At 38.5% G+C, this 27,433-nt stretch overlaps 2 protein-coding genes across 3 annotated transcripts; both read right to left on the bottom strand.

Moving 5' to 3' along the window:
* Positions 1–321: 321 nt before the first annotated feature.
* LOC106132814 (uncharacterized) lies at positions 322–20,817 on the bottom strand. The gene is made up of 9 exons (XM_060947635.1): positions 19,183–20,817; positions 18,073–18,217; positions 16,156–16,284; positions 15,081–15,284; positions 13,338–13,478; positions 12,562–12,617; positions 9,018–9,130; positions 8,780–8,843; positions 322–1,872 (listed from the first exon to the last, which is right to left on the bottom strand). The coding sequence occupies exons 1-9, from the start codon at positions 20,721–20,723 to the stop codon at positions 747–749; spliced, it is 3,519 nt and encodes a 1,172-aa protein (XP_060803618.1). The 5' UTR covers positions 20,724–20,817; the 3' UTR covers positions 322–746.
* Positions 20,818–22,259: 1,442 nt separating this feature from the next.
* Positions 22,260–26,618, bottom strand: LOC132902506 (uncharacterized protein K02A2.6-like). 2 transcript variants are annotated; one of them, XM_060947806.1, is made up of 2 exons: positions 25,544–26,618; positions 22,260–24,855 (listed from the first exon to the last, which is right to left on the bottom strand). In XM_060947806.1, the coding sequence occupies exons 1-2, from the start codon at positions 26,381–26,383 to the stop codon at positions 24,832–24,834; spliced, it is 864 nt and encodes a 287-aa protein (XP_060803789.1). In that variant the 5' UTR covers positions 26,384–26,618; the 3' UTR covers positions 22,260–24,831. The 2 variants fall into 2 exon arrangements, with proteins under 2 accessions (XP_060803789.1, XP_060803788.1); XM_060947805.1 differs by having other exon boundaries at positions 25,544–26,600.
* Between the last annotated feature and the right edge of the window lie 815 nt (positions 26,619–27,433).

Raw genomic sequence — 27,433 nt, 5'->3', positions numbered from 1 at the left:
GCTCGGTCAGTAATCGTAGATCTCTACGCTTTAACGCTATCAAAGTCGTAGACTCTACGGACTTCGTAACCGCTACGTTACCTACGGACTTCTCTCTTTCCCATGGATGTCGTAAAAGACGAGTAAGGGAACGGCTAATAAACATGGCGTTCTCTTTATAATCCATAAGCTAACCTGTCACTATTTGAATTTCAATTCCATCTTTAAACCATACAACTGAACGTGGCCTTTCATTTGTGAGACTGTTGACTCTGTCTACGCCGTAAGGGATAAATTTAGCGTTATTATATGTATGCATGTACCAAAAGAAAACTACCATGCCAAGGTCTAAGTATATTATTTATTATTAAAATTTTACAAATCCTATGTATATTATTGATTGGACAAATAACTATGTTACTTAAGTAATGAATTTCACTCCATCGGAGGATAACAAGTTTAATTTCGCGTTTAGACACTTGTGTGATATACCTGTAAGATTTAATTACAATTTAAATATATTCTTTCAATATTATTTTATTAAAAAAATACCTCTCCCACAATCAAATTTCGTTGACATTAACCATCATTATACCTAATTGTTATATATTTTTTAAGAATCTTGGAATAATGAATAATTTTAGAATACACCTATTGGACGGGTCGTTGTTTCACACTAAGAAGATCAATAATCTGATGTCTTACACCATGCCATTTTCGCCTTAATGATATACAAGTATAATTATTTTCACAATCGTAAATTAACGTCATCGCAACTTGTCCACAAATTTTTCTATGGCTCGATATCGGGACGGCAACATGGCGTCTTTTAGCATCTGCCTGAACCTGGAGTCAGTGGCTAGGGACAGGCAGAGGTGACGCGCGTGCACCCGTGCTTCCGCGTGGGCGTCGGCCAGGAGTTCCCCAGCTGCCCGCAGCAGCACCGTGCGAGGCTCTCCAGACATGTCCAGGACTCTTCCAGCGCCATTGTGCTGCACCAGCCTCGCCAATGCCTGCGCAGCCGCCGCCCTGACTGGCCCAGCTCGATGTGAAGCCCCTCTCCTCGCCAACGCGACTGCAGCTCTCGCGCTGTTACTCCCGCACGCCAAACGAACTAACGCAGCTGCAGCGTCTGCTCTGAGAAACCTGTTCACATCAGCACATCGATCTAGAAGCGCGGTCGCCGCCTCTTCCAACTCCGGATCTAGTGCCCGTCCTCGGTGGTCAAACAGAGCTCCTAGAGTACAACACGCGGTTCTGGCCACTCGGGAGCGAAGGGAGCGCACGTGCGCAGAGGCAGCCCGCACTACCGCCCGCCACGTCGCCGCGGGGGCTCGCGCCGTGGGGTCCGCTGCTAGCCTCTCAGTCTCAATTAATGCGTTCACTATCACCTCCCAATCTTCGTGCCGCGGAGGCACGATACATTCGGCGAGGGCGTTCCGTACGTCTCGATGACACGGAAGAGACTGATCGTCGTAAACATCGCTCGTTGGATCAGGAGACGGATTCCTACTTTTAGTTGGGCTACTTACAGCGCTTTTGCTTTTCGAATGAAGCGATGGCGACTTCCGACTCGGAGTTCGCGACTTTGAACTCGTAAAGGACACTCGATCGAGAGATTTTTGTGATCCGAAAACGTCTGGACTTGGAGATTTGTCAAGCACCCGAGATTCAACGAGAGGCTCGACGTACGAGGAGCGGTGAGACTTCTCTGAGTAATCCTCGACTTTGATCGAGGGCGACCGCGGCGGCAGGGGCTCGTCGCCTTCTCCCGCCGGAATATCGATCTCGGTCGTCGGCCCCACGATGACACTTTCGACAGATTTTTTCTCGCCATCTGCTGAAGGCTGCTTCTTGTCGTTTTCATCGTAGCTGGTAAAGGCGCTGGAGTCCCTGGAAATAAAAGAAAGTTGTGCGTAGAGTGTTGATTGGCAGTTGTTTATTTATGCAAGGGGTTCGAGTGGAGGGTTACCGCGTGTGCGGGGGCAGGTCGGCGACGAGGTCGGGCGCGAGGGGCGGCGCGGGGGGCGCGGGGGTGACGGCGCGCGCGGGGCAGCAACACAGAGCGAGCATGGCCGCCGGCCGCCGCGGCGCCTCCTCGACTGCCGTCCTTACAATGTGTATTCCCAGCCCAGTGCCAACTGTTACAAATTAATGAGAACGCCAAAAGAGAAGACAGGGTGTTGGTGTTAATGTCCGGTAGCAATAAGTAGGTATCTTATGCGTTAATAAAATATTACGCGTAGGTTTTCGTAGCGTAAACTCGAGTGGATAGCTGTCTTAATCAATCAAGAAGCGAAAAATAATCAATTTTTGGATTAATGTTCTTGTAGTAGCTACACGTAATAATGTTTTTATTTTGAACCATGTCACTACTTTATATTGTAAGAGCCCTTTGGGCTTTTGTTCTACATCACGTTTTTATCCTTTACGGGGTGGATAGGGCCAACAGTTTCAAAAAGACCACGATCCATCTTTCTATTTTTCATAAGAATCAGTTTTGTCAAAACACTTGTAACGTTTTTCCCCACGTTTCATTAATAAACCTATATGGGATGTCTTTTTTCTTTCAATCTTCCCTAGAATTTACAGTTATAGGTATGTAAAAACTGGAGATCCACTAAAAAGTTATTTAAGCTAAACTTATTTTACACATCCCTTAAACTTTTCATACATACATATGGTCACGTATATATCCCTTGAGGGGTAGACAGAGCCAACAGTCTTGAAATGACTGATCGGCCAAATTCAGCTATTTAGCTTAATGATAGAATTGAGATTCAAATAGAGACAGCGTCACCTAAAAAAAAGAATTCCAAGTTTTTAAGCCTATCCCTTAGTCGCGTTTTACGAAATCCATGGAAAATAGATGCAGTGGTCCTATTCTTTTTTGTATTGGTGCCGGGAACCACACGGCACACTTTTCATGGTGTTCAAATAGGAGGTATCCATCTGTCCTCTGGATATTTCGCAGTCACGAATAATTATCAGGGTCATTGTGTTGATGAACTCAGCACTACCTGCATATTATGCAAAGTAGGAATAACATTTTCGTAGAAAACCCCGTCATCAAGCGTTAGTCAGCTTTGCGAAAGCCACCCATTGTAAGCTATTACAGAATTATCATTTTTCAGCCATACAGCTGAACGTAGCCTATCAGACTTTTCAAGACTGTCGGCTCTGCCTACCCCGCAAGGGATATAGACGCGAATACATGAGTGAACGAGTGAATGATGGAATACCCCTATGTTGACGAAGATTTTAAAATCGTGTTGTGCCGTGTGGTTCCCGGCACCAATATAAAAAAAGAATAGAACCTCTCTATCTCGTTCCCATGGATGTCGTAAAAGGCGACTAAGGGATAGGCTTATAAACTTGGGATTCTTCTTTTAGGCGATGGGCTAGCAACCTGTCACTATTTGAATCTCAATTCTATCATCAAGGCAAAAAGCTGAACGCGGCCTATCAGTCTTTTTGAGACTGTTGGCTCTGTCAGGGTAGACAGAGCCAAGGGATTTAGACGTGACTATATGTTTGTAGGTACGTATGTATTTTAAAATCGATCGCATGGCTGACATAAAACTCCCTTGAATATAAATAAAATAAGAAGGTTCTAAATATGGTATGATCGATCAAGAAGATAAAGAAGGAACAAAGATAGTCATCACCTTTTTAAACTGTCATCCTCCTAATAAAGCTCTAACCCATTCGCGAACGTTGACAGGGCATTATATCTTTCTTTCTATAATCTATACCAATATTATAAAGCTGAAGAGTTTGTCTGTTTGTTTCAACGCTCTAATCTCAGGAACTACTGGTTCGAGTTGAAAAATTATTTTTCCGTTGAATAGACCATTTATCGAGGAAGGCTTTAGGCTTTATAACATCACGCTGCAACTATAAGGAGCAAAGAAATAACGGAATTTGTGATAAAAACGGGGAAAATTATTCATCCTTGAGGGCTTCAATGATGCCCAAAATAACAATTCCACGCGGGGAAGTCGCGGGCACAGCTAGTTTTGGACAAAAAGAGATAATAAATATGACATGATGCCAAATTTAGTCAAGACCCCACAAACAAATTGTGTGTATCTATAAGTGAATTTTACGGCGGAAAATCTAAATTACTCGACACATTTTTCTGTTGAGCTCAACAAAACAGTAGCAAAAACCAATTAAATTCTTATTAATACTCCATTTAAGACTTGTATACGCAGTGTTTATTTTGTAAGTGGAACGATCAGACGATAGGGTAAATAGGTCGACAATCGTCCATAGCGCCTTGAACGCACGTGGGCCAATAATTTCTGTCTCAAATGTGGGTCAGTGGCACGGGAAATGTAATTATACTGTCGAAATAGTGGGCTGTGTTTTGTCATGAACAGTTTATACTCGTATTTTTAAATTGAATTTTATTTCAACTTGTTTGCCGCGTGAAACGAAAATCCTCGCTGATTTAGTGATCACCTTTTTTTTCAACTAGATTGCCGCGTGAAACGAAAATCCTCACTGATTTAGTGATCGATCACCTTTTTTTTCAACTAGATTGCCGCGTGAAACGAAAATCCTCGCTGATTTAGTGATCGCCTTTTTTTTCAACTGGATTGTCGCGAAAAACGAAAAGCGATACGGCTATAGTTTATCGTCTTAAAAATACGTCGTCACCCGTGCCATGCTAGTCCCGTGGTCCCAATAAATTTTCACGTGGGAGAATATTTATAATATAAAATTTGATATTTTATGTATGTAAATATATGTATTTATAATGCATATTATGTATCTTGTATGTAATTAGGGTAAGGTTGCTTAAGTCGTACCCCCTAAGGAAATGTTACTCTAATAATTACTACAATTGAAATTAAACACAACTTCTTACATCTGTCGAATCTTTATTTAGTTGCCTTTCCATCAACGTTTATAGACACTAACAAATCTTTCATCAAAATAGTTAAATTAACAATTTTAACAAACCTGCTTTCGGTACGACTAAGGCGCCTCAGTTCCTAACTCGTACCACCTATAGCCTAAGTCGTACTTAGAAAATAGACTTCAATGAAGTCATAATAAACTATATAGAAATAATACTGAATAACAAGAGATCACTTGAAACATGTTTTGGTTATCAAGAAGTTATAATATCGAATCTACTTACTAACACAGATATCACAAATATATTTTTTAATGGTAGGTACTACTTTCTACACCAGCGCATAGGTCATGTATCCAGACTTTACATTTTATGCACTGGATCATGTTTTCTTCGCGATCTTCTTTACATAGTTGGCATAACCATGATGCTTTAGCTTTTATTTTTTTGTTTTTCTTTATTTCTTCTTTTAATACTTTTATTAATTCCTTTTTCAATTTTGATTTTTTTCATATCTAGTACAGGCTTCTTCTTCTTCCTTGGCTTCTATTATAGAGCCTGGTCCATATCCTCTTGCTTCCAAGTATTGTATTTTATCTTTTTCATGCAATGTAGTATTTATAACCTGATAAAAAAATAAATTTATTGTTAAATAATTTTCTTTATACCTAAGTCGTACCGGTACGACTAAGGAATTTAGCACAGGTACGACTTAAGCAGAGGGGACTTCTGAATTTCAAATTAAAACAACTAACATAACCTGTAAATATCTCATGTTTGAGTATGCTTAAACTATTGCTAGATACGCACTCTAAAGACAAAGAAATAAATTAACTATCGCTATCCTGCCATAAATAGCTTATAAATGTGCCAAAAATTGTAATGCAATACGTATAAAATACTTACTTTTTAAATATCTTCGTTTCACGAAGCCGAGCAGCGTTCCACTTGTTTGAATTTGTTTGCCTGACTAAATAGTTCAGATAAATGTCATCAGATGTTGCATTTTTTGTGTATCAAGTGAGAAATTACCGGGGTACGACTTAGGCGGTGGTACGATTTAAGCAACCTTACCCTATGCATTTTTTGTTTCGTAATGTATGTATTTATCAGTAACTATGCATGTGCACTACATCGCACCACCAACTTAAAGTTTTTTCTGTTTGGTCAGCTGGTTGACTGGTAGAGAATGCCAAACGGCATTAAGTCCGCCTTTTGTACATTTTTGTTTTGTGCAATAAAGTTTTAAATAAATAAATATTCCAAAAGGGTTGGTAGTGGCAAGCATGTGTGTGTCAGTTGTAAATAACGGAGAAAAAGCCGATTACCTATGCCGTGATACGATAAAAAAAGAGTAAATAGCTACGTTACTGTAGTTTTTCTCACATACATACATATAATCACGTCTACATCTCTTGCGGGGCAGACAGAGCCAACAGTTTTGAAAAGACTAAAACGCCACGTTCAGCTGTTTGGCTTAATGATAGAATTGAGATTCAAAATAGTGACAGGTTGCTAGTCCATCGCCTAAAAGAAAAATTCCTAGCCTTTTACGACATCCGTGAGAAAGAGATGGAGTGGTCCTATTCTTGCCGGAAACCACACGGTATAAGTTCTCTCAACTCGTAAGAAAGCGTTATGTTCGCAGTTTTTAAACCTTACAACAAACATTACTAAGGTAATGAATAACTGCTGTTTATTGAATGTATTAACAGTTGCTAGGCAACAAATATTTGAGTGTGAACAAACAACGAGTAGCCGGCGTCTAGAATGGTAATTAACTGTGTGTATAAGGGGATGACGCCTACTCACACACACATACATCACGTCTATATTCCTTGCGGGATAGACAGAGCTAACAGCATTGATAAACTGATAGGCCACGTTCAGCTGTTTGGCTTAATGATAGAATTTAAATTCAAATAGTGACAGGTTGCTAGGGGATGACGCTTAGTAAAAAATGGTTCTTTCTCACTGATGTCGTAAAAGACTTATAAACTTGGGATACTTCATTTAGGCGATGGGCTAGTAACCTGTCACTATTTTAATCTCAATTCTATCATCAAGCCAAACTGCTGAACGTGGCCTTTCAGTTTTCTCAAGACTGTTGGCTCTGTCTACTCCGCAAGGGATAAAGACGTGACTATAATTATGTATGTATGTTTATATATAAACACATCTAAAAAAATTACTGTCATATTTGAAGGAATAACTGACGCATTTGTACGGGCGATTGACTTCCAAGGTAATTCAGTATTCACCATCAGACGCGCTGGGGTATCGATTGAGAAAGTCAGTTACCATGTGGGCAGAGGTGATTGACACTTTAAAGTTGGTAAATAATGTAATACCTAGATACAACGGGCGATCGTGGTGTTAGCTTCAAAAGATCTCCATTCTAACAATACATAGTGTATTTAATCCCTTACGGAGCAAAAATAACACGTTAACTTTCAAATTCTATTTTAAAATTTTTATTCATTCATTATAGGATACTTTATATCGCTTATCAGTCATAATCGCTGTCCAGTGGCCAATTATAATAGGTTCAGGATACCGTAGAACGGAACCCTAAAAATGCCAATATTTGTTTTAATATTTGTTTCATGATGTGAGAAAGTTTATTTTTAGTTTATTATTCTGATAACATCTCACATAGCGTACTACCTAATAAAGGCCACTAATTAAACATAAATATAGAAACACGATTACTTATTGAGGCCAGTAGGATTTGGGTTTTGGCTAGATGAACCACTGATTATTTTACATAATTACAAATGTGAAAGGTTACTTTCATAAGTCAAAATAAGGTTTTGTCAGGCCTCGCCTTCCAGTGAAAAATTAATATACATAAGACCTATTTTAATAATTGAATACACGCATTACGTCTATTTACCGAAAGGGCAGCATATACTCGTATTGCATCTATCCACATGTCACGGTAATTTCGCTCTTCATGAGAACCTATTTGAATCTCAATTCTATCAAAAAGCCAAACAGCTGAACGTGGTCTTTCAGTCTTTTCAAGACTGTTGGCTCTGTCAACCCCGTAAGGGATATAGACGTGATGTATGTATGAGGACCTATTTTCAAGATTTTAAGCCGTATTAAACTTATTAACATTATTCTAGGTTATTAAGGATATTTTTTACTGGAATTAATTTCGGACTAACTCAGAGGTCCCACTCGTCATCAATGCAGTGTGGTTCCCAAAACTTTATAATAGGTATGACTCACTTTAGAGTCGTATGAAGAAGAATTAACCAATTTCTTCAATCTAGTTGATGAATATAAATTTTACCACACTAACTCAAAGGTCGCCAACAGTGCCGTGTGGTAACCAACACTTTGTATTATAACGTTTTTTCATAGCACATATCGCGGCAGGTGCATGATATCTCATGAATCCAATTTTATTAAAAGGTGAAGCGGATAGACTTATATATCTGTATATATACTCAAGGTGAAATTAGTACCTATTCGTGGCAAAATATTATGGTAGAGGTATATTTAATTAAATTTATTAATTACATCTTTATTTTGTGGATGAAGCGAAGGAAATATGCAGAGATCGTGGCAAGTGGAAAGAGGTAGTCTCTGCCTACCCCTCCGGGAAAGAGGCGTGATTTTATGTATGTATGTATGTATGTATTTTCATCTTTATTAACAACTTTTACCGGCTCTTCTGCTTGCATATTCAATTTATCCCTGTCCACGAACAAAATAACTTTTTCGGGATGAAAACTATCAATTCACATTATTCTGCAATTACATACATAAACCTACATACAGTACCCCGTGCGTACATCATAAAAAAAATATTTTATTGTGGTTGTAATTTTAAAAAAATCTCGAAAAATTCCATAAACACGGCATTTTTTTAAATCTATTCGTTACTAATAATAAGAGTCTAGAGGGAAGAAAAATTCTTACCTGTCACTTAGTGGTATTGGAGATAGTGGTTTCAGAAGGTAGTCACGACCGACTTGTGAGACACCTGGCAACAAAATACATTTTTTTTTATACGTATCAAGAAAAAGTTTTTTTTTTTAATTTAAGTACTTCAAGACTTTTGGAAACAAAATATAATACTTACATAATATTTTGTTTCCAAAAGTGCCGTATAAATTTGACCTAAATAATTAGATTTAAACGTAAGTAAATGTCTCACCAGGCAAAGGGGCGGAGTCCGGCAGAGGGCGAAGTCTCCGCGGCGGCGCCGGCGCAGCAGGCGGTGGTGTTGACCGAGCGCGCCTGCGTACTGGCACCGGCAGTTGCGAACTCCTGCGCAGACCACGGATATTGGTAAAGTTACTTAATAATCTCTTTATAATAAAACAATAAACATTAAATTTGCATTAAGAGAAGCGTTTAATTTACGTAACATTCGAATGAATTAATGAATCAATATTAAGTTTATTAGCATACACACTAAAGTACTTAGTTAAAATAAAAACAAACAATTGACTAAATTGTAATACTAATCCGACATCCACTCAGCTTGTGTCGACGAGGTATTTTACAATAACCCGACGCTGATCTTCCGGGGAAACCGAGGTTTGAATAACCATGAGTTTAATTTTTAACAAATAATATATAATAATATAATAAAATACGTTTATTTTCCTCTTTACAAAGGTGAGCCTTGAGATTATTTTATAACTAGGTTTTATACATTTTATTTAATTGCTTGGTATCAACAGAGTTCACCTCTGGCTGGAGACTAGTTCCTGTTATAGGTTCCTGAAGGAACCTGTGCTACAGGTAGCTAGGCCCCACCCTTGGAATTACATAGCATTTATGTTGGGCTGTCTATGTGTTGAATGAAGTGGAATTAAATATACAGGTAGGTAAGTTATACTAAGTACTTATGTCTAGGTATGGGAAGCACCGCGGGGAGATTGGTTGTGTATTGTAGATTTGTGGATGGGGGTTTCAAGTTGGTGTTTTGGGTTATGTGTGAGTGTTTGTGTGAGTGTTTTATGAGACTGGGTTTATAGGGGTGACGACACTTAGGTTAAATGTTAGGGCACAGAAGGTCTTCTATACTTGTATAGTCGAGAGGTTTAAGGTATTCGGTGACAATTTTTTTGCAAGAGTACTTGAGCAGGGGGTAAATATTTAGTATTATATTAAATTTATTGTATAGGTATGGTCCGAGAAAGCAGAAAAAGTGTCTGGCTGTTGCTGTATTTAGTGAGCGTTGGGGGCATATTGGTTTTCTTCTACGACCGTGTGTTACCAGGTTGGGGTTGAATATTAGTTGTGAGTGTTGCAATAGAATCGTGTGTATTATGAAAGATTGTCTTACAGTAGGCACGTCCCAGATCTCGTATAATTTTTCAGTCGGGTATCGGAAGGGCAAACCCGCGGCTACTTTGAGGATGGTACGTTGGGCTCTTTCCAGTTCGATTAGATTCGTTTTTGCTATGCCACCCCAGGATGTTATGCAATAGTTGACTAAGGATTGGCATAGCGCATTGTACACCATCTTGGTTACTTCTCGGTTGGCGGAGTGTTTTAGAGTTTTGAACACGTATATGAGCTTTCTGAGCCTGGAAGCCAATGACTCCACGTGGGGGGAAAAGGTAAGTGTTTGGTCAATGGTGATTCCTAGGTACTTTAAGCTTTCTGTTCTTTGAAGAGGTGGGCAGGAGCAGTCGGGGAGTATTTGAGGGCAGTTGTGAGCCACTATATTTAGGCCAAGCGGTGGAAGTAAATTGGCTTTTAGAGCAAAGGGAATATACTTGGTCTTGACGACGTTCAGGGTGAGTAAGTTATTTGTCAGCCATTCTTTTACTTTGTTGAAGCCTACTTGTGCATTTTTGAAAACGTCTTCCCAAGAGTCCCCGGAAAAAAATAAGGCGGTATCGTCAGCAAAAGTCAGAATTTTCCCGCCCTCTAGCTGGAGACAACATAGGCTGTCAATGTATATGAGGAAAAGGGTGGGAGAGATTATGCTACCTTGGGGAACACCATAGGTAAGGGGAGTCTCATCACTGATCCATTCGCCTATCTTGGTACGTTGAGATCTATTTCTTAAGAAGTCTGCGAAAAGTTGAAACGGTACGCCTCTGACTCCTATGTTTTTTAGCTTGGTCAGAAGGTGTGGTATGGATACAGTGTCGAAGGCCTTAGTTAGGTCTAAAAAGAGTGTGAGACACTTCCTTTTTTTATCAAGGGTGGTGATAATGGAGTCCACCAGTTCATGGACCGCGTCGTTGGTCGATTTGCCGATTCTGAAGCCGAACTGGGAGGTAGAGAGGAGACTATTCTTTTCTAGATATTGTGTTAACCTGTTGTTCATTATCCTTTCTAGGATTTTGGATAACGCCGGTAGGATAGAGATGGGTCTGTAATTTTCGACTCGATCCTTATCACCGTTTTTGTGGATCGGTTTTATAAGGGCTGTTTTAAAAGCTTCAGGGAACACGCCTTGTGAAATGGCCAGATTGCAGATATGTGTAATTGGATTTATGAGAACCTGAACATATCTTTTTATTATTTTTGTGGATATGTTGTCCAAGCCTACTGCACATCTCTCTTTTAGGCCCGTGATGATGCACGCTACTTCTTCTTCTAGCACTGGGGCAATTTGAAAACTGCGGAGAGGAGAACCATTTGATTGGGCGTGATTCTTTTGAGGTTTTTTGTGAGGTTCTATCAAGGAGGCTAAGTTTCTACCAACATCTGCAAAGTATCTATTTACTGAATTGGTGGATTCCCTGGGATGGTCGTTTTGTATTAAGGACAGGGAGTGGTCAGGGTTTTTTTTCGAACCATTTATGGTTTTTATGGCGTCCCACAGTCTCTTCTGATTATTTCGCGCGTTTAATAATTGCTGCCTTTCATAGGCAATTTTTACCTTTTTAAGCAATTTTGAGCAAAAGTTTCTATATCGTTTGTGTGTGGTAGTTATGATAGTATTTCCTGGGTCTTTTTTGTGTTTTTTGTGTAGTTTGTCCCTATTTTTTATGCACCGTAAGAGACCTTTTGTTATCCATGGTTGTTTGATGAGTTGTCTCCTGGGCGCACTGATTCTTTTTGTGCATTTGTTTATAGCCAGGGATATTATGTAAATGAGAAGGTTAGTGGAAGTGTTTGTGTCTGTAGAAGTCGTGATTGGGGAGAAGTCGGTTTCATTCATCATTTGGTCAAGTTCTTTAAGGTCCAGGTGGTGGTTATTTACGTTGCGTATGGGGAGGTTAGTTTGTAAGTTTAGGCTAAGCGCTACAGTGTAGTGGTCTGTGAGTGTGGTATCCATAACAAGACAAGTTGCGTCGAGTTTGGTTTTTATAATCATGTGATCATAGCATGTGAATCCGTGTGTGGGAAGGGAGTGTCCAGAGAGCATACCATGTGAAGCCAGCATATTCAGAAAATGGATGGAAAGATTTTTTTTGGAATAGACAAGCTAGACACCAACATAGACAAACATTTTTTTAAAGAACCATTTACAAATTATAAATTCAACACTCAAGATATGACTATGTATGTTTTTTAAACAACAATTTCCAAGTTATAAATTCAACGCTCAAGACGTGATTATGTCTATGTATGATATATCTATGTGTAAAATGTAAGGTCAAGAGTACCCGAAACCGACGAGTTTGCATGAAGGGAGTGATCGTGGCAAGTGGAATGATGTGGTCTCTGCCTACCCCTCCGGGAAAGAGGCGTGATTTATATATATGTATGTATGTAAAATCTTTTACCTGGCTATATGATTTGGCTTAATGTTCTCAACAGGCCTGCTCAACTTCTCGCGGAGCTGAAACAAATATTTTATTTCAATATTTGTATTGATAATTTGTTGATAATTGATTATACACTATCGCATTACATTTAGTCTGTAATTCTAGATGTAAGAAAGTTAATAAATATATGAATATACGAGTGTGAATGAATAAATATTAAACCCGTAGCATTTTCGTAGCAAATCTGTAGCTACTTCGTAGCTTCTGAAGCAAATTCGTAGCCCGTTCGTAGCTCGCCCACTCTTAATCTCGCGTCGCGGACGGCACGGCATGCAGTTTTAATTATATCCATTTAAGGTTTAGATTCCCTTGTTAAGGTTGCGGATATCAGATGTGAGTCGCTTCTTGTAGAAACTTGATTTACTATGGCGTCAATCCCGATTTCATCCCGAGAGGAGCCCGAAGTGCGCCCTTTGACCAAGATCCTGGGAAAATCTGCACAGGGTAGAATAGAATAGAATAGATTTATTTTCAAAATTGGATACAAGATATCACTTATTGACGCGTCCCATAACTTAAATCTAATTATAACTACTACCGCTTCCAAAGCGCATGTGTAGAAGAAGCGGCGGAACAAACTACACTGCAGCATTTTCATCGGACGTCAATTTACAAATATAGATCTCTTAAGTCTAAATCGTGGACGAATGCACATTGTCTACATTAAAAAACATGAATGAATGTAGAAAGGTAGGTAGGTGGCGTGCTTATCCCTTTAGTTAGGAGCTACCCACCTTGCTACAGAAGTTGTCCGCGGTGTCGCTCCCGGCGAGTCGCCTGCGCACCGCTGACAGCACGGCGGCGGGCCCGGCCGCGCGGGATAGACAGAGCGCCGCGCGGAGCTGTGCCGACTCTATTGTCACGCCGTTTGTCACCTGGTTGAAAGAATGAATGATTTTATTTTAAAACGATTTGCAATATAAAAGTATTAATTCTTAATGTAGGTGATGCACAAAAGGCCTCATTGCATTGGGTCCTATATTAACCCGGTACCCGAAACCATTAGAAAAAAGAATAGGACCACTCCATCTCTTTCCCATGGATGTCGTAAAAGGCGACTAAGGGATAGGCTTATAAACTTGGGATTCTACTTTTAGGCAACAGGCTAGCAACCTGTCACTATTTGGATTCTATCATTAAGCCAAACAGCTGAACGTGGCCTATCAGTCTATAAGACTGTTGGCTCTGTCTACCCCGCAAGGGATTATGTGTATGTGTGTGTGTAAATGAATTATATTTAAAAAAATATATTATTCCGAACTATGGCGGGAGGTAAACGACCCGAATACTGAATGAAAAGAACAGATTATTAAATAGGTACAATCTACAATAACTCGTACAGCCATACACGCTTATAATAACAAAGTTTTGATTACGATCAATTACCAACATTAATTCTATTGGTCTATTAGCTATATTCTGTGCCTGAAACGAGATAAAACGATAAAGTGAACGATTATAGTGTAGATAACATTTTGATTGTGGTCAAAACACGTTACACGTAGTATGATAGAACACCTGTTGATTTAATTTGACTGAATGTAATTTTGTATGTAAATAGGACGTCTCGTGACCTAATTCAATAGTAAAATGAAATTTTAAAACTTTGAAAGCGATAACGAAGATCATTTTGACTCCTTCGACAAGTTTTACCACATCATAGGTGTAATACTAGCTGTGCCCGCAATTTCGTTTGCGTGCGGTTTGAAATAAGTTTTTCTTTTTTACATAAATAGTTTCTGGATCTAAAATTCTTTTACAATTTCTTCCTCCTGGCTTTAGTCCCGGTTGCAGTCTCACCACTCTGGAGAGGAGTTCGGGGTATGTATGCCTTTGACCATGGATCCTAGATTGGGTGAGTCAGGTTTTTACACGAAGCGACTCCCATCTGATCTCCGATATCCTTTGCAGGTAAACCTAATCAGTATTGAAATTTGTCTGATTTAACAGTTGTCTGAATGTGCAAGTTGCTGAATGAATTTTGTCCGCGATTCTCTCGCGTTTCGCCCAACCGATTATTAAAGTTCAGGAAAGTGTATATTACACTAAGGTTTTAGAAATTTAACCGACTTCCGAAAAGTAAGATATCGATTTGAGGCTGTTCTCTTTTTATTTTAAATAAAGTTATTATTACATGGACTTATTCAAATGGTCACGTCTATAAGTCTTGAAAAGACTGAATGGCCACATTCAGTTATTTGGCTTAATGATAGAATTGAGATTCAAATAGTGATAGGTTGCTAGCCCATCGCCTAAAAAAGAATCCCAAGTTTGTAAGCCTATCTCTTAGTCGCCTTTTACGACATCCATGGGAAAGAGATGGAGTGGTCCTATTCTTTTTTGTATTGGTGCCGGGAACCACACGGCACTTAATAAATTAAAATAAGTCAAATAAATTATTTATCTACTAGTCTAAATCTAATTCAGACTTTACAGGTCCGAAAGTAAATCACTGTTATAATTAAATCAAAACTTACCCCAATCATGTCAGGGTCGAAGACGAGGTCCACAATATGATGCAAGGCTAGCCTCTGCAGCAGTGCGTGGGGCAACGCAGCGGGAGACGGCTCCCGACCCATCCTGGCTACCAACGCGGGTAGGATCTGCCGCAAGCACTCGTTACTAGCGTTGCGGATTAATGCGCAGACGGCGCCCTCTGCCGGCGCACGAGCGGCGGTTACCTATTTGAAAAACATAATACATACATACATATAATAACGTCTATATCCCTTGCGGGGTAGACAGAGCCTACAGTCTTGTAAAGACTGATAGGCCACGTTCAGCTATTTGGCTAAATGATAGAATTGAGATTCAAATAGAGACAGGTTGCTAGCCCATCGCCTAAAAAAGAATCTTGTAAGCCTATCCCTTAGTCGCCTCTTACGACATCCATGGGAAAGAGATGGAGTGGTCCTATTCTTTTTTGTATTGGTGCCGGGAACCACACGGCACATATAATCACGTCTATATCCCTTGCGGGGTAGACAGAGCCAATAGTCTTTAAAAAGACTTATGCAGAATTGAGATTCAAATAGTGACAGGTTGCTAGCCCATCGCCTAAAAGAAGAATCCCAACTTAATAACTCTAACATCCCTTAGTCGACTTTGACGACATCCATTGGAAAGAGATGGCAAGTGGTCCTATTCTTTTTTTTCTATTATAGGGAACCACACGGCATTGAGTTTAGATTTAATTTAAAATTCATTTATTCCTTTAATATGTTGTGTATAAAAGGATGGTCAGTAAAATTATGTCAGACATACTTTGCCAGCTGAGGCGTAGGGAATCACATTCAAGATAAATATTATCAACTAGAGGCCGCCCGCGACTTCGTCCGCATGGAAACCCTATCAATCCCGCGGGAACTCTGGGATAAAAAGTAGCCTATGTGTTATTCTGGGTCTTCAGCTACCTACTTACCAAATTTCATGGTAATCGGTTCAGTAGTTTTTGCGTGAAAGAGTAACAAACATCCATACATCCATACAAACTTTCGCCTTTATAATAGTAGTAGGATTTAGTCATATTAAAATAATGTAAATCAATCGTACCGCCTCACTGAGCGCCCACATATGCTGGACCAGAGACAGGGCCTCGGGCTCCGCCCTTTTGACTGTCGCCCGGTCCAACAAGGCTCCGTGGAGTTGGTCAGCTGCTTTCACTACCGCTATCCAGTTCTCCTGAGAACAGAACAGACTTGTCAGGAGTTGGTTGTAACTTGTGAAGGTATAAAGATGTGGAGTATATATGTATGTATTATATATAAAATTGTCGTGTCACAATACTCACAATGTTCATTCCGGTAGGTACTGCTACTTATACATACATACATATAAATGGTCACGTCTATATCCCTTGCGGGGTAGACAGAGCCAAAAGCCTTGAAAAGACTGAATGGCCACGTTCAGCTATTGGACTTAATGGTAGAATTTAGATTAAAATAGTGATAGGATGCTAGCCCATCGCCGAAAAAAGAATCCCAAGTTTGTATCCCTTAGTCGCCTTCTACGACATCCATGGGAAAGAAATGGAGTGGTCCTATTCTTTTTTGTATTGGTGCCGGGAAACACACGGTACTACTTATTTAGACGACATATACTACCATCTTTATCTTAGTACGAACGGTTCGGTCATGTGGAGAGGATGAATGAAAGCAGGTTGACTAAGGAGATATACAAGGACAGTGTGGAGGGAAAGATCGGAGTGGGAAGTCCTAGACGAATGTATCTTGAATGAAGAGAGTTATGAATGTGGATGAAGCGAAGGAAGTATGCAGAGATCGTGGCAAGTGGAAAGAGGTGGTCTCTGCCTACCCCTTCGGGAAAGAGGCGTGATTTTATGTATGTATGTATGTATGTATCTAAGTACCCTTAGACTTATTCAAATTGGCTGAAGAATACAATGGAACCTACGTATTGAACCTGCAGGGTGCCGCACCATGACACAGCAAGTTTTAAGGTACTGGTATCATAACGTCGCATCAAAAATAGACTGAGTACTTAAGGTATTTGTTATTAATAAAATTTTGTATAAGATTGGGCATTCGTTTAAGGGCTATTTTAAACACTCCTTGTGTTTTAGACACCATTTTCTTTTATAACTTGACAAGAGGAAGATACTCTTGAGGCTTCTATAGAGAAGAGTTGTGTAATTTAAAAATATAAAATAATTAATTCAACCTGTAGGTACATACAAAATGCGAGATTATATAAATTAAAATTCTTACTTGGCTTATTAACGAATGCCAATGATAGGTGTACAATACAATCCGTAGTACCACCGATGACATTACTGGTAATTAATTCATTCATATAATCACGTCTCTATCCCTTGCGGGGTAGACAGAGCCAACAGTCTAGAAAGACTGACAGGCCACGTTCAGCTGTTAGGCTCAATGATAGAATTGAGAATCAAATAGCGAGGAATTGCTAGTCAATCGTCTATAAGAAAAATCCTAAGTTTATAAGCCAATATATTACTAGTACCTAAAACTATCGAAATTATTTCTCTTATGAATCATATCCTGTCAAGGGAGTTTTTGCATAAGCCCTAGTGCAACTCCTAATATGAGTTAAAAAAAAGGCAACGCTTACATGATTTGGAACTTACAGTGTTATGCAGCTGCTCCGCCACATGGGGAGACACCACACCGAGTTCCTCCCAGTCATAACGGTCCTCAGGGGAGACGGTTCTCGACGCGGCATCAGCTCATGAGACTTCGCTAGAAAAGAACCAGTAGCCACAGGACTTCTTCATCAGCCCATACTCATCCATTGTTTTTTTTACTTACAGTGTTATGCAGCTGTTCAGCCACATGGGGAGACACCACACCCAGTTCCTCCCAGTGATAGCGGGTCCTCAGGGGCTCTCGACGCGGCACCAGCTCATCAGACTTCGCTAGGAAAGAACCAATCGTCACAGGACTTCTTCTTCATCAGCCCATACTAATCCATTGTTTTTTTACTTACAGTGTTATGCAGCTGTTCAGCCACATGGGGAGACACCACACTCAGTTCCTCCCAGTCATAGCGGGTCCTCAGGGGAGAAGGCTCTCGACGCAGCACCAGCTCATCAGACCTCGCTGGAGACGAGGCGAGGAGGTTTAGCACGAATCTGCATATACGAGTACATAAAAACATTATTATATCACGTCTTTATCTCTTACTAGATTTTGCAAGACGCTCCACTCCCGTGGGCAAAAACCTTGATCTAAATAAAAAGTCTGTTTTATATCTGTGCCAAATTTTGTGAAAATCAGTCGAATAGTTTTTGAGTTTGTTCGTTACAAACATACAAATAAGTTTTTTCTTTTTATTATTAGTGTGAATATGGTAGACAAAGGCGCAGTTTTCAAAAAAGTACTATGTAGTAACTGTCCGCGATTTCGTTTGCGTGTAGGACATAAATAAGGTGCAATTTTAACCTTCTCAGTACTCTTAACCACAGAACGCAGATATTGTGTTCTGTGCTCTTTACAAAGTGTGTGAGAATTAAAAAATTAGTAAGTAGGTAGATAAGATTAGTTGAGTAGATAAAAGGTTAAGAAGTAACATACAAATTCATTGTAAAATGTGTCTTTAAGTAGTGGAATAATTATTCCTCTTTTTTTTATTCATATTTAGAATTTTACGCCTTAATAAAGTTAAAACCATATTCGCGTTTCAAAATAACAGTGTTTTGCCATCGCACTCAAATTGCTTTGCTCACAAAAATCAAAAAGCCATAAGTTAATACTTTAAGTTTATAGTGCTGTGTGGTTCCCGGCACCAATATAAAAAAGAATAAGACCACTCCATCCGACCTCTTTCCCATGGATGTCGTAACAGGCGACTAAGGGATAGGCTTACAAACTTGGGATTCTTTTTTAGGCAATGGGTTAGCAACCTGTCACTATTTGAATCTCAATTCTATCATTAAGCCAAATAGCTGAACGTGGCCATTCAGTCTTTTAAAGACTGTTGGCTCTGTCTACCCCGCAAGGGATATAGACATGACCATATGTATGTATAAGTTTATAAGATGTGTACAATATACTTAACAATACCTAAAGAATTTTTAATTTTGATTGCTTTGCTCACCCGTCACGTTCCAGATGCAATCTCGTTTGGTGCCGTCGCGGCGACACCACAGGACTCCGCTGAAGATTATGAAGAACTTCCACCTCCCGATGAGGCTCCACCGGACTCGGCACCTTCTCAGGAGACCGCACCTCAGTCAGCGTCAACGCAAACCCAGACCCCTCCCTATAAACACTCTCCTGCTTATCATTCCTTGAACTAAAATAATCATACAACTCGCTCAATGATTTTGATTTTAATTTCACATTTCCGTATTGCACTACTGTGCTTTGTTTAGGAACAACCTTGTTGTATATAACTGGCAGTGGTATGCCACTCTTTTTATTAGTTTTCGATTGCAAGTCTCTTTCGAAAGCCTCGTTCCTAATCTCATTCATTTTTGTCACGATTAACGGCGTTATTTGCGTAGATACTTGAACTATATTGTCTCTTTTTATAGCTACTATTTTATTTTGATTATCATCTTCACTTGATATCAAGTTTTCGCTATCAGGTGTTCTTATTTTGACACTCTCACCACCAAATCTTACTTTTTTCACAACGACATCCATATCCTCGGATTCCCCGTCGCTATATTTCAGCATATTTCTATCAGAACTATCACAGTCTTCTTCACTCCCTGTATTCTTCTCAGATTCCGTTTCATTCTCTTCTAGTACAGTCATTGTAATGGCAGTGTCAGAATCAAATTTAATTTCCGTCTCTATAATAACTTTCGCATAATTGCTATTGTAAAATGGTATATGAGTAAAAGATTCTTCAGAAGATGAGTCAGTTGCCAGTCTTATTGAATTTGTAAGCGGTGCATTGAATACGTGATTCACTTTAACTAGAGTCTGGTTATTACCGTCGCGGTAAGCTTTTCGTGGAGCGTAGTAAACATCCATCGAGTCTTCGTCATAAGTCTCGCATAACTGACGAAATTTATCCTGCACTTTTAGGTCTAACCTGGACAGCAATAACATGTAGTCACGTGGTCCGCAAACTCGTCGCAGTTTCAAAAGAGCACGTTGAGCCACATCTCTATGTATAAGATCAAATAATTTGTCACCTAATATTTGAAACATGGGAAAAATATCCAAGCCTGGTTGTCTTTTCCTTAAAATATTCATCACAGAAGGTATGGATAGAATCAGTCCAGTTATAACGTTCACTTTTGTGTCTATATTTGCGGAATGCGGTCGTATGTTCTGATACGAGCATTTGTCTAGGATGGCGCGGGCGGCGCATTCTGGATCCTCGCAATGCGTGCAGAAAACTTTGAGAGCGTCAAGTGCGGCTTTGCGGACGTTGGGCGAATTGTGTCCAAGATTATCAACAACTTGGTCAAAAGGGAAGGACAGAGCGTTGCCGGAGAGGGGGAGAAGATCGGCGAGCACTCTCAGAGCGTGCAGCCGTACCTCCCACTCGGGATGCGTCAGTCGGTCTCTGATGGCGACGTAGAGGAGTTGTACGTCGAGATCGGGCGGGAGAGCTTGTGCCCTGAGTACGCGGTCCCACAAAGGTGCCAGCGGTGGCGGCGGCTGCTCGGGCAGTTGCATGTTGGAGTGATGTGGCGCCTGGCGACCTGGCCCGCTGCCGGTCGCGTGCCCGCCCGCGTCGCGGACCACCACACAACTGGGTTAATGATCGGACGGTAAGCCACGCCGCCCCTGACCAATCGATGGAATACATACCCCTACATATAGCAGTCTGCCAATCGTGGTCACCTAATTCTTGGAATAATTTACTACTGTGAATGTAATTACTTTTTTGGTACCTAATAGGTACGCATTATTATTTTTTAGAATAGTAAATAGTTGGTAATCTATATGTAAATGAGTTATGTTGAATAATTTCAAGTCCTTGGATAGATCATTATACTTAGTTCCTAGATTGACTAAATTGATAATATTTATCTTGAATGTGATTTCCTACGCCTCAGCTAGCAAAGTAAGTATGTCTGACATAATAAATTTACTGACCATCCTTATTATACACATACATATTAAAGGAATAAATGAATTTTAAATTAAATCTAAACTTACTGTAAGAGTAACAATACTATTTCACATTTTTCAAGAAACGAACATGCAGTGTTCTTAATTTAAATCTTTCTCCTTTTTTTAAGTCGGTTGAAAATAAACGAATGTTTATTACCTGTGATGTAATGTAATGTCACCTTTTGCGCCAAATAAAGACTTTTCTTTCTTTACCTATACCAATGAAACTTAATTCAGTAATAACAAAGCAAATAAAAGAAAGAAAGGCATCAATACAAATAAATCGTGCCAATATAAATAAGTACCTTTGCTTATCTACATTTATCGAGTCTTTATCTCTTACGGGACAGACAGAGCCACCAAAAGTCTGATGGCAAATTGCTAAGTAGTTCATCGCAAGATCTCTCTCAATAATCTCAAGTCTTTCCCTTGATTGGCTTACAGTGTGCATGTGAAATGAAGAAGTTGGTTTGCCACGCACTATGTAATTTGTTCATTACCAGAGTTACCTATTCCCTTAGTCGCCCTTAAAAATATCCACTGGAAAGAGATGGAGTGGCCGTATTCTTAGTGTCAGACCGAAAACCACCACAGGACTACCTACCTACCTACCAACTCCTACCATTTAAGGTTCTACCAAACATGTGGTTATAAGTACGAGCCGAATCATGGGAGGTACCTACCCGTTCTGGACTCCCTACAAGTTTGTCTTTTGTTCTGGTCACCACAGGACAACTTTATCAACCACTAGCTGTCCCGCGACTTCTTCCGCGTGGAATAGTTATTTTCGGCATCATTGATGGATGGCCCTCAAGGATAAATAATTTCGTACCTAGGTATTTTATTCTGATATGGTCGCGGGAAGACGCAACCAATCTGGCTGAACAAAGTTATCTTTGAGGCCTTAGTACCTACATAATATGCTACATACATACATATGATCACGTCTATATACCTTGCGGGGTAGACAGAGCCAACAGTCTAAAAAAAGACTGATAGGCCACGTTCAGCTGTTTATGATAGAATTTAGATTCTGTTTCATATGGGAATTTATGATTGTTTAGGATATTAATTATAAATAAAACACATTCTAGCTTCGCTTGCATGATGACGCAATGCCCAACTGATTTATTGTCTTGTATGGCCGTTACACTGTTAGTCTATCTCTCTTGACAATGACATTGACACTAATATGACACATCCCCCCCTTATGTTATTTATTTTATTTATTTTTAAATTATTATATACTAATATTTATTATCTATTTTACTATATTATTTTAAATCAAAATCTTTCAAATAAACTGGTTTTCTAACAATTCTACCTGCCCTAGTGACTACATCATTACTGCCGGCTGTACCCAACTCTACACTTCTTTGAGATACCCCTGGGTCATCTACCACCACCGGAGTCTCCACCCTTGTAGCCTCACCTGGTATACTACCCCACAAACATTCCTCTTTTTTAATAAATTTGTTTTTACTTTTTCTTATGTGTTTCTCATTTCTCCTGACTAAATTTCCCTTATCATTCATAACTGTGAACGATCTAGGACCATTTCCTTCTTCCATCACTTTACCTGAAGACCAATACTTGTTATAAGGTACATTCTGTATAATCACATCTTCCCCTTTTTTAAAAGACCCTTTCAATTTAGAAGTTTTATTATAAATGGTCCTAGATTTTTCATTATTTTTTAACAATTTTTCTTTAACATCTACACACAATTTAGATTTCAAAAGTTCTTTTGAGCATGGTAAGTTTGTTCTTAACAACCTGTTCATTAACAACTCTGAAGGAGAATAATCTAAATTTGCCACTGGACTGGTTCTATAATGCAACATTGCCAGATCAAAACTGGTACCACTCTCTTCACATTTTTTTAACAAACTTTTTACAATTCCAACTGCTTTTTCTGATAAACCATTAGACTGAGGATAATGAGGACTAGACATAATTAACTCAATGTCATTTTTTAATGCAAATTGCTTAAACTCAAAACTACCAAATGGCATGTTGTCACTGACTATATATCTTGGAAATCCATGAGTACTGAAAATTTTCATTAACTTTTGTATTATAATTGAAGCTGTTTTGTTTTCTAACCATACCATTTCAATCCATTTGGAAAAATAGTCTACCACAACTAAGAAATCTTTACCTGCATAGTGACCTACATCCATACCTACTTTACTAAATGGCAAATCCGGAATCTCATGAGACATCAGAGGTTGTTTACAGTTAGATACTCTATATTTTTCACATGGTTTACATGATAATACATAATTCTCTATGTCTCTCGACATTCCTGGCCAAAATAAAACTTTCCTTGCCCTCTTTTTACATTTCACAACTCCTGCATGACCTGAGTGCACAATACTTAATAATTCCTTTCTTAATGATCTAGGCACTAACACTCTATTCTCAAAATATACAATATTATCTTTTACCATTAACTCATTTCTTAATTTAAACAACTTTTTTAATTCTGTACCATATATATTTTTAGCATTTTTGGGCCACTCTGTATTAAACCAAGTCATAATATGTTGCAAGTTACCATCCTTCATTGATTCTTGTTGTAATTCTATTAGTTTCCTTTTTGAAATTTGTAATTCACCCTCTAAACCGTATACAGTTTCTGAACTCACACAATGAACTAATTCTTTTAATGTATTTTCTATCCGCCCGTTAGTGGTATTATAATGTCTAGATAGATAATCAGCTACAAACATTCTAGATCCCGGAATATACTTTATTTCAAAATCATATTTTAACAGTCTTAATACCATTCTTTGTAACCTAGCTGAGATTTGATTAATATCTTTATTCATTATGGCAACTAAAGGTTTGTGGTCTGTTTCTACAACTATTCTACGTCCATAAACAAATTGATGATATTTTTCCATAGCTAAACAAATTGCAAATAGCTCCTTTTCTATGGGTGCCCATCTTTGTTGACATTCTGTATAGCACCTAGAGTAAAAAGAAACAGGTTTACCCTTCTGTAACAAACAAGCACCCATACCACTTTTAGAACTATCACATTGCAATGTTAATGTACCATCTTTTTCTAATATTGCTAAAGTAGGTGCACTGGAAATTTTACATTTTACCTCTTGAAACGCTTTTTCTTGCAAACTACCCCAGTCCCACAACACATCTTTCTTTAACAAATCTCTAAGCGGCTCTGTTGTTTTTGAATAATTTGATATAAACTTACTTAAATAATTACACATTCCTAAGAACTTTTGTAATTCCTTAATATTTTTTGGTTTTTCTAAATCAACAATGGCCTTCACATGCTCAGGATCTGGTTTTATCCCTGATTTTGATAGCAATAACCCTACATACTTAACAAACTCCGCCCTATATTGAACTTTATTCTTATTAAACTTAACATTAAACTTTCTCGCTCTATCTATTACCTTACTTAAAATTTGATCATGTTCTGACAAACTATCTCCAGCTACGATTATGTCATCGTAGTACACATGTACTCCTTGTATATCACTAAAAATAACAGTATTTAACCTTTGCATTACCTCGGGAGCAGAGGATATGCCAAATGGCATTCTTTTGAACCTGTATCTGCCAAAGGGTGTACCAAATGTACACAGCTTTTCCTCATCGTCCAAGGCTACTTGAAAAAATCCATCCTTGAGATCTAATACTGTGAAGACACCTTTTCCTGCAAGTGAGTTATAAATTTCTTCAGGCGAAGGGATTTGATAATTTTCTCTTAAAATAGCTTTATTTAATTCCTTTGGATCTAAACATAACCGAAGAGACTTATCTGGTTTCTCCACTATAACTAAATTATTACACCAAGTGGTAGGTCCCTCTACCTTTTTAATAATACCTCTACTTTCATAATTACATAAAGTTTCTTTCAACCTATCTTTTATCACCTGAGGTACCCTTCTAATTGGCTTAACTACTGGTTGAACATTTTCTCTCAACTTTATTGTATATGTTCCTATGTTGCCTAATCCTGAAAACACATCCTCATTAATTGCTAAAAATGTGCTTTTATCCTGTACAACTATATTGTCTACTTTATTAATTAAATTAAATTTTACACAATCTGGCAACCCTAACACTGGCTGAACCTGCATATCTACCAAACAAAACCGAATACAACCTTTTTGTCCTTTAACAATACAATTTAGTTCAACACTTCCTGATGTTTTTACCTCTTGACCATTATAAACTACCAGAACCGTTGGCTTTCCTAACATATATTCTCCTTTTGTAATTTTATTAAATAACCTAAGCGGCATAACATTACAATCTGCTCCAGAGTCCAACTTAAATTTTATATTATAGCCTTCTACACTTATAACCTCATGCCATTGTAACTTACTTAAACTACTTACTGAATATGGTCCGAATTCCTCACTACTACTGTCCTCACTATTATTTGACTCCTTCACTCCTTGTACTTTTTTATGTAACTGTTTTGTTGTGCCTGGTGGTTTTTCTTCTTTTTTATTTTTGTATCGACACATTACCGCAAAATGATTGAATGTTGAACACAAAGCACACTTCTTTCCATACGCAGGACAATTTCTATATTCATGTTGTCTTCCACATCTATTACAATGAAACATCTTCTGCCGATCCTTTTTAGCTGAACTTTCCTTCATGAAACTTATTTCCTTCGCATTATTCTCCATCTCCTTTATTTGTTTTTTGCTATTTTCTGCTGCTTGACATAAATTTATCGCCTTTTCTAATGTTAAATCTGCTTCCCATAATAATCTTTCCTTGAGACTAACGTCTTTTACTCCTATTGTTAACATATCTCTTATCAATCTCTTTTCTTCTTTAAAATCACAGATCTTAGCTGCATTCCTAAGCCTTGTAACAAAACGATCTACTTTTTCCTCTTCCTCTTGCCTTAAATTGAAAAATTTGTAACTATTGGCCACTGTGTTATTTTTGGTACCAAAGTGATTGTCCAGATTTTCCTCTAATGCCTTCCAACTCTTTATCACTCCTAATCCATTGTATACATCCAGCATCTCGTCTCCCGCGCATGATAGGAAAACTGCAATTTTCCTTTCATCCTCTTGTTTTTCCAAGCCTGTTGCTACTAAATATAGGTTGAATATCTGCTTATACTTTTTCCATGAGTCTCCATCAATTATTGAATATCCCACAGGCGGCTTTATGGATCCTACCATTATTTTTTCCATTTTGTTGTCTTCCACCATCTTTTATTTCTAAGCACCGCTTAGCAAACCTCAAACTGAAGTACATATAGATATTGTGTTACTAATCTTATTTTCTTTTTGTTTACAACACTAAGGATCTTTTTTAAATTGTTTTCACCTGACACCATGTTTCATATGGGAATTTATGATTGTTTAGGATATTAATTATAAATAAAACACATTCTAGCTTCGCTTGCATGATGACGCAATGCCCAACTGATTTATTGTCTTGTATGGCCGTTACACTGTTAGTCTATCTCTCTTGACAATGACATTGACACTAATATGACACAGATTCAAATAGTGGAAGGTTGCTAGCCTATCGCCTTAAAGAAGAGTCCCAAGTTTATAAGCCTATCCCTTAGTCGCCTTTTACGAAGATTCTTTTTTTATTGGTGCCGGGAACCACACGGGAATGGAAAATGGGAATCCTACAAAAGAATAATAATGCCTCAATTTGTGTTGGATTTAGAGTTCAAGGTCACACCATTTGCGCAGGCCAATTACTTGATATAACTTAAATGTCTGTGAAGTCCCTAGGTAGATGTTCCAAAAGTCACTGTTTTCGGTAAAATTGGAAATAAGTACATTGAATATCGAAGGTGATACCTTTGTTGCAGGTTTTTAATAACCCCGCCCAAGGCTACGGCCTTGGCATTGTTAACTGAAATTAAAACTTAGTGAATATACCTATCCTCTTCGAATTATACAATAAGAAAGGCATTTTTAGGGTTGTAATTGTTTAAAGTTGTATAGCGCACTGGCCGCTAAGAAAAAAAGTAAATTTTTGTAAAATGAAATATGACGAGCTTCTTTTGTTAATTTTCACAAGAATGACTTAAGACGAATTATAGTTAGGATTGTTTTTATGTTTTAAGATTTTTATTATAGTTTTCTTTATTTTTACCAACATACAGTTTTTTAATTTTACATCCCGGCTAATTATCTAAACATTTGGTCCTTACGAGCCGAATTGTAGTAACCAGTAGTAGAATATTTAAGCAAAGTTTTTCGTGTAAGTGCCGGGGTAAAGAAAGCAGTAGGTCTTCG

This window comes from Amyelois transitella, chromosome 14 (assembly GCF_032362555.1).
Source record: "Amyelois transitella isolate CPQ chromosome 14, ilAmyTran1.1, whole genome shotgun sequence".
Taxonomy (NCBI): Eukaryota; Metazoa; Arthropoda; class Insecta; order Lepidoptera; family Pyralidae; genus Amyelois; species Amyelois transitella.
The sequence above is the reverse complement of the archived record's forward strand: the minus strand, read 5'-3'. Positions and strand labels throughout refer to the sequence as shown.

Excerpts from the sequence above, each read along its gene's own strand:
- LOC106132814 (XM_060947635.1), bottom strand. The coding sequence starts at position 20,723 with ATGCAACTGCCCGAGCAGCCGCCGCCACCGCTGGCACCTTTGTGGGAC. Across the intron at positions 13,479-15,080 it reads TCGACCCTGACATGATTGGG|GTGACAAACGGCGTGACAAT; the intron begins GTAAGTTTTGAT and ends TCTTTCAACCAG. Across the intron at positions 9,131-12,561 it reads AAGCCAAATCATATAGCCAG|GAGTTCGCAACTGCCGGTGC; the intron begins GTAAAAGATTTT and ends TGGTCTGCGCAG.
- LOC132902506 (XM_060947805.1), bottom strand. The coding sequence starts at position 24,739 with ATGCCATTTGGCATATCCTCTGCTCCCGAGGTAATGCAAAGGTTAAAT.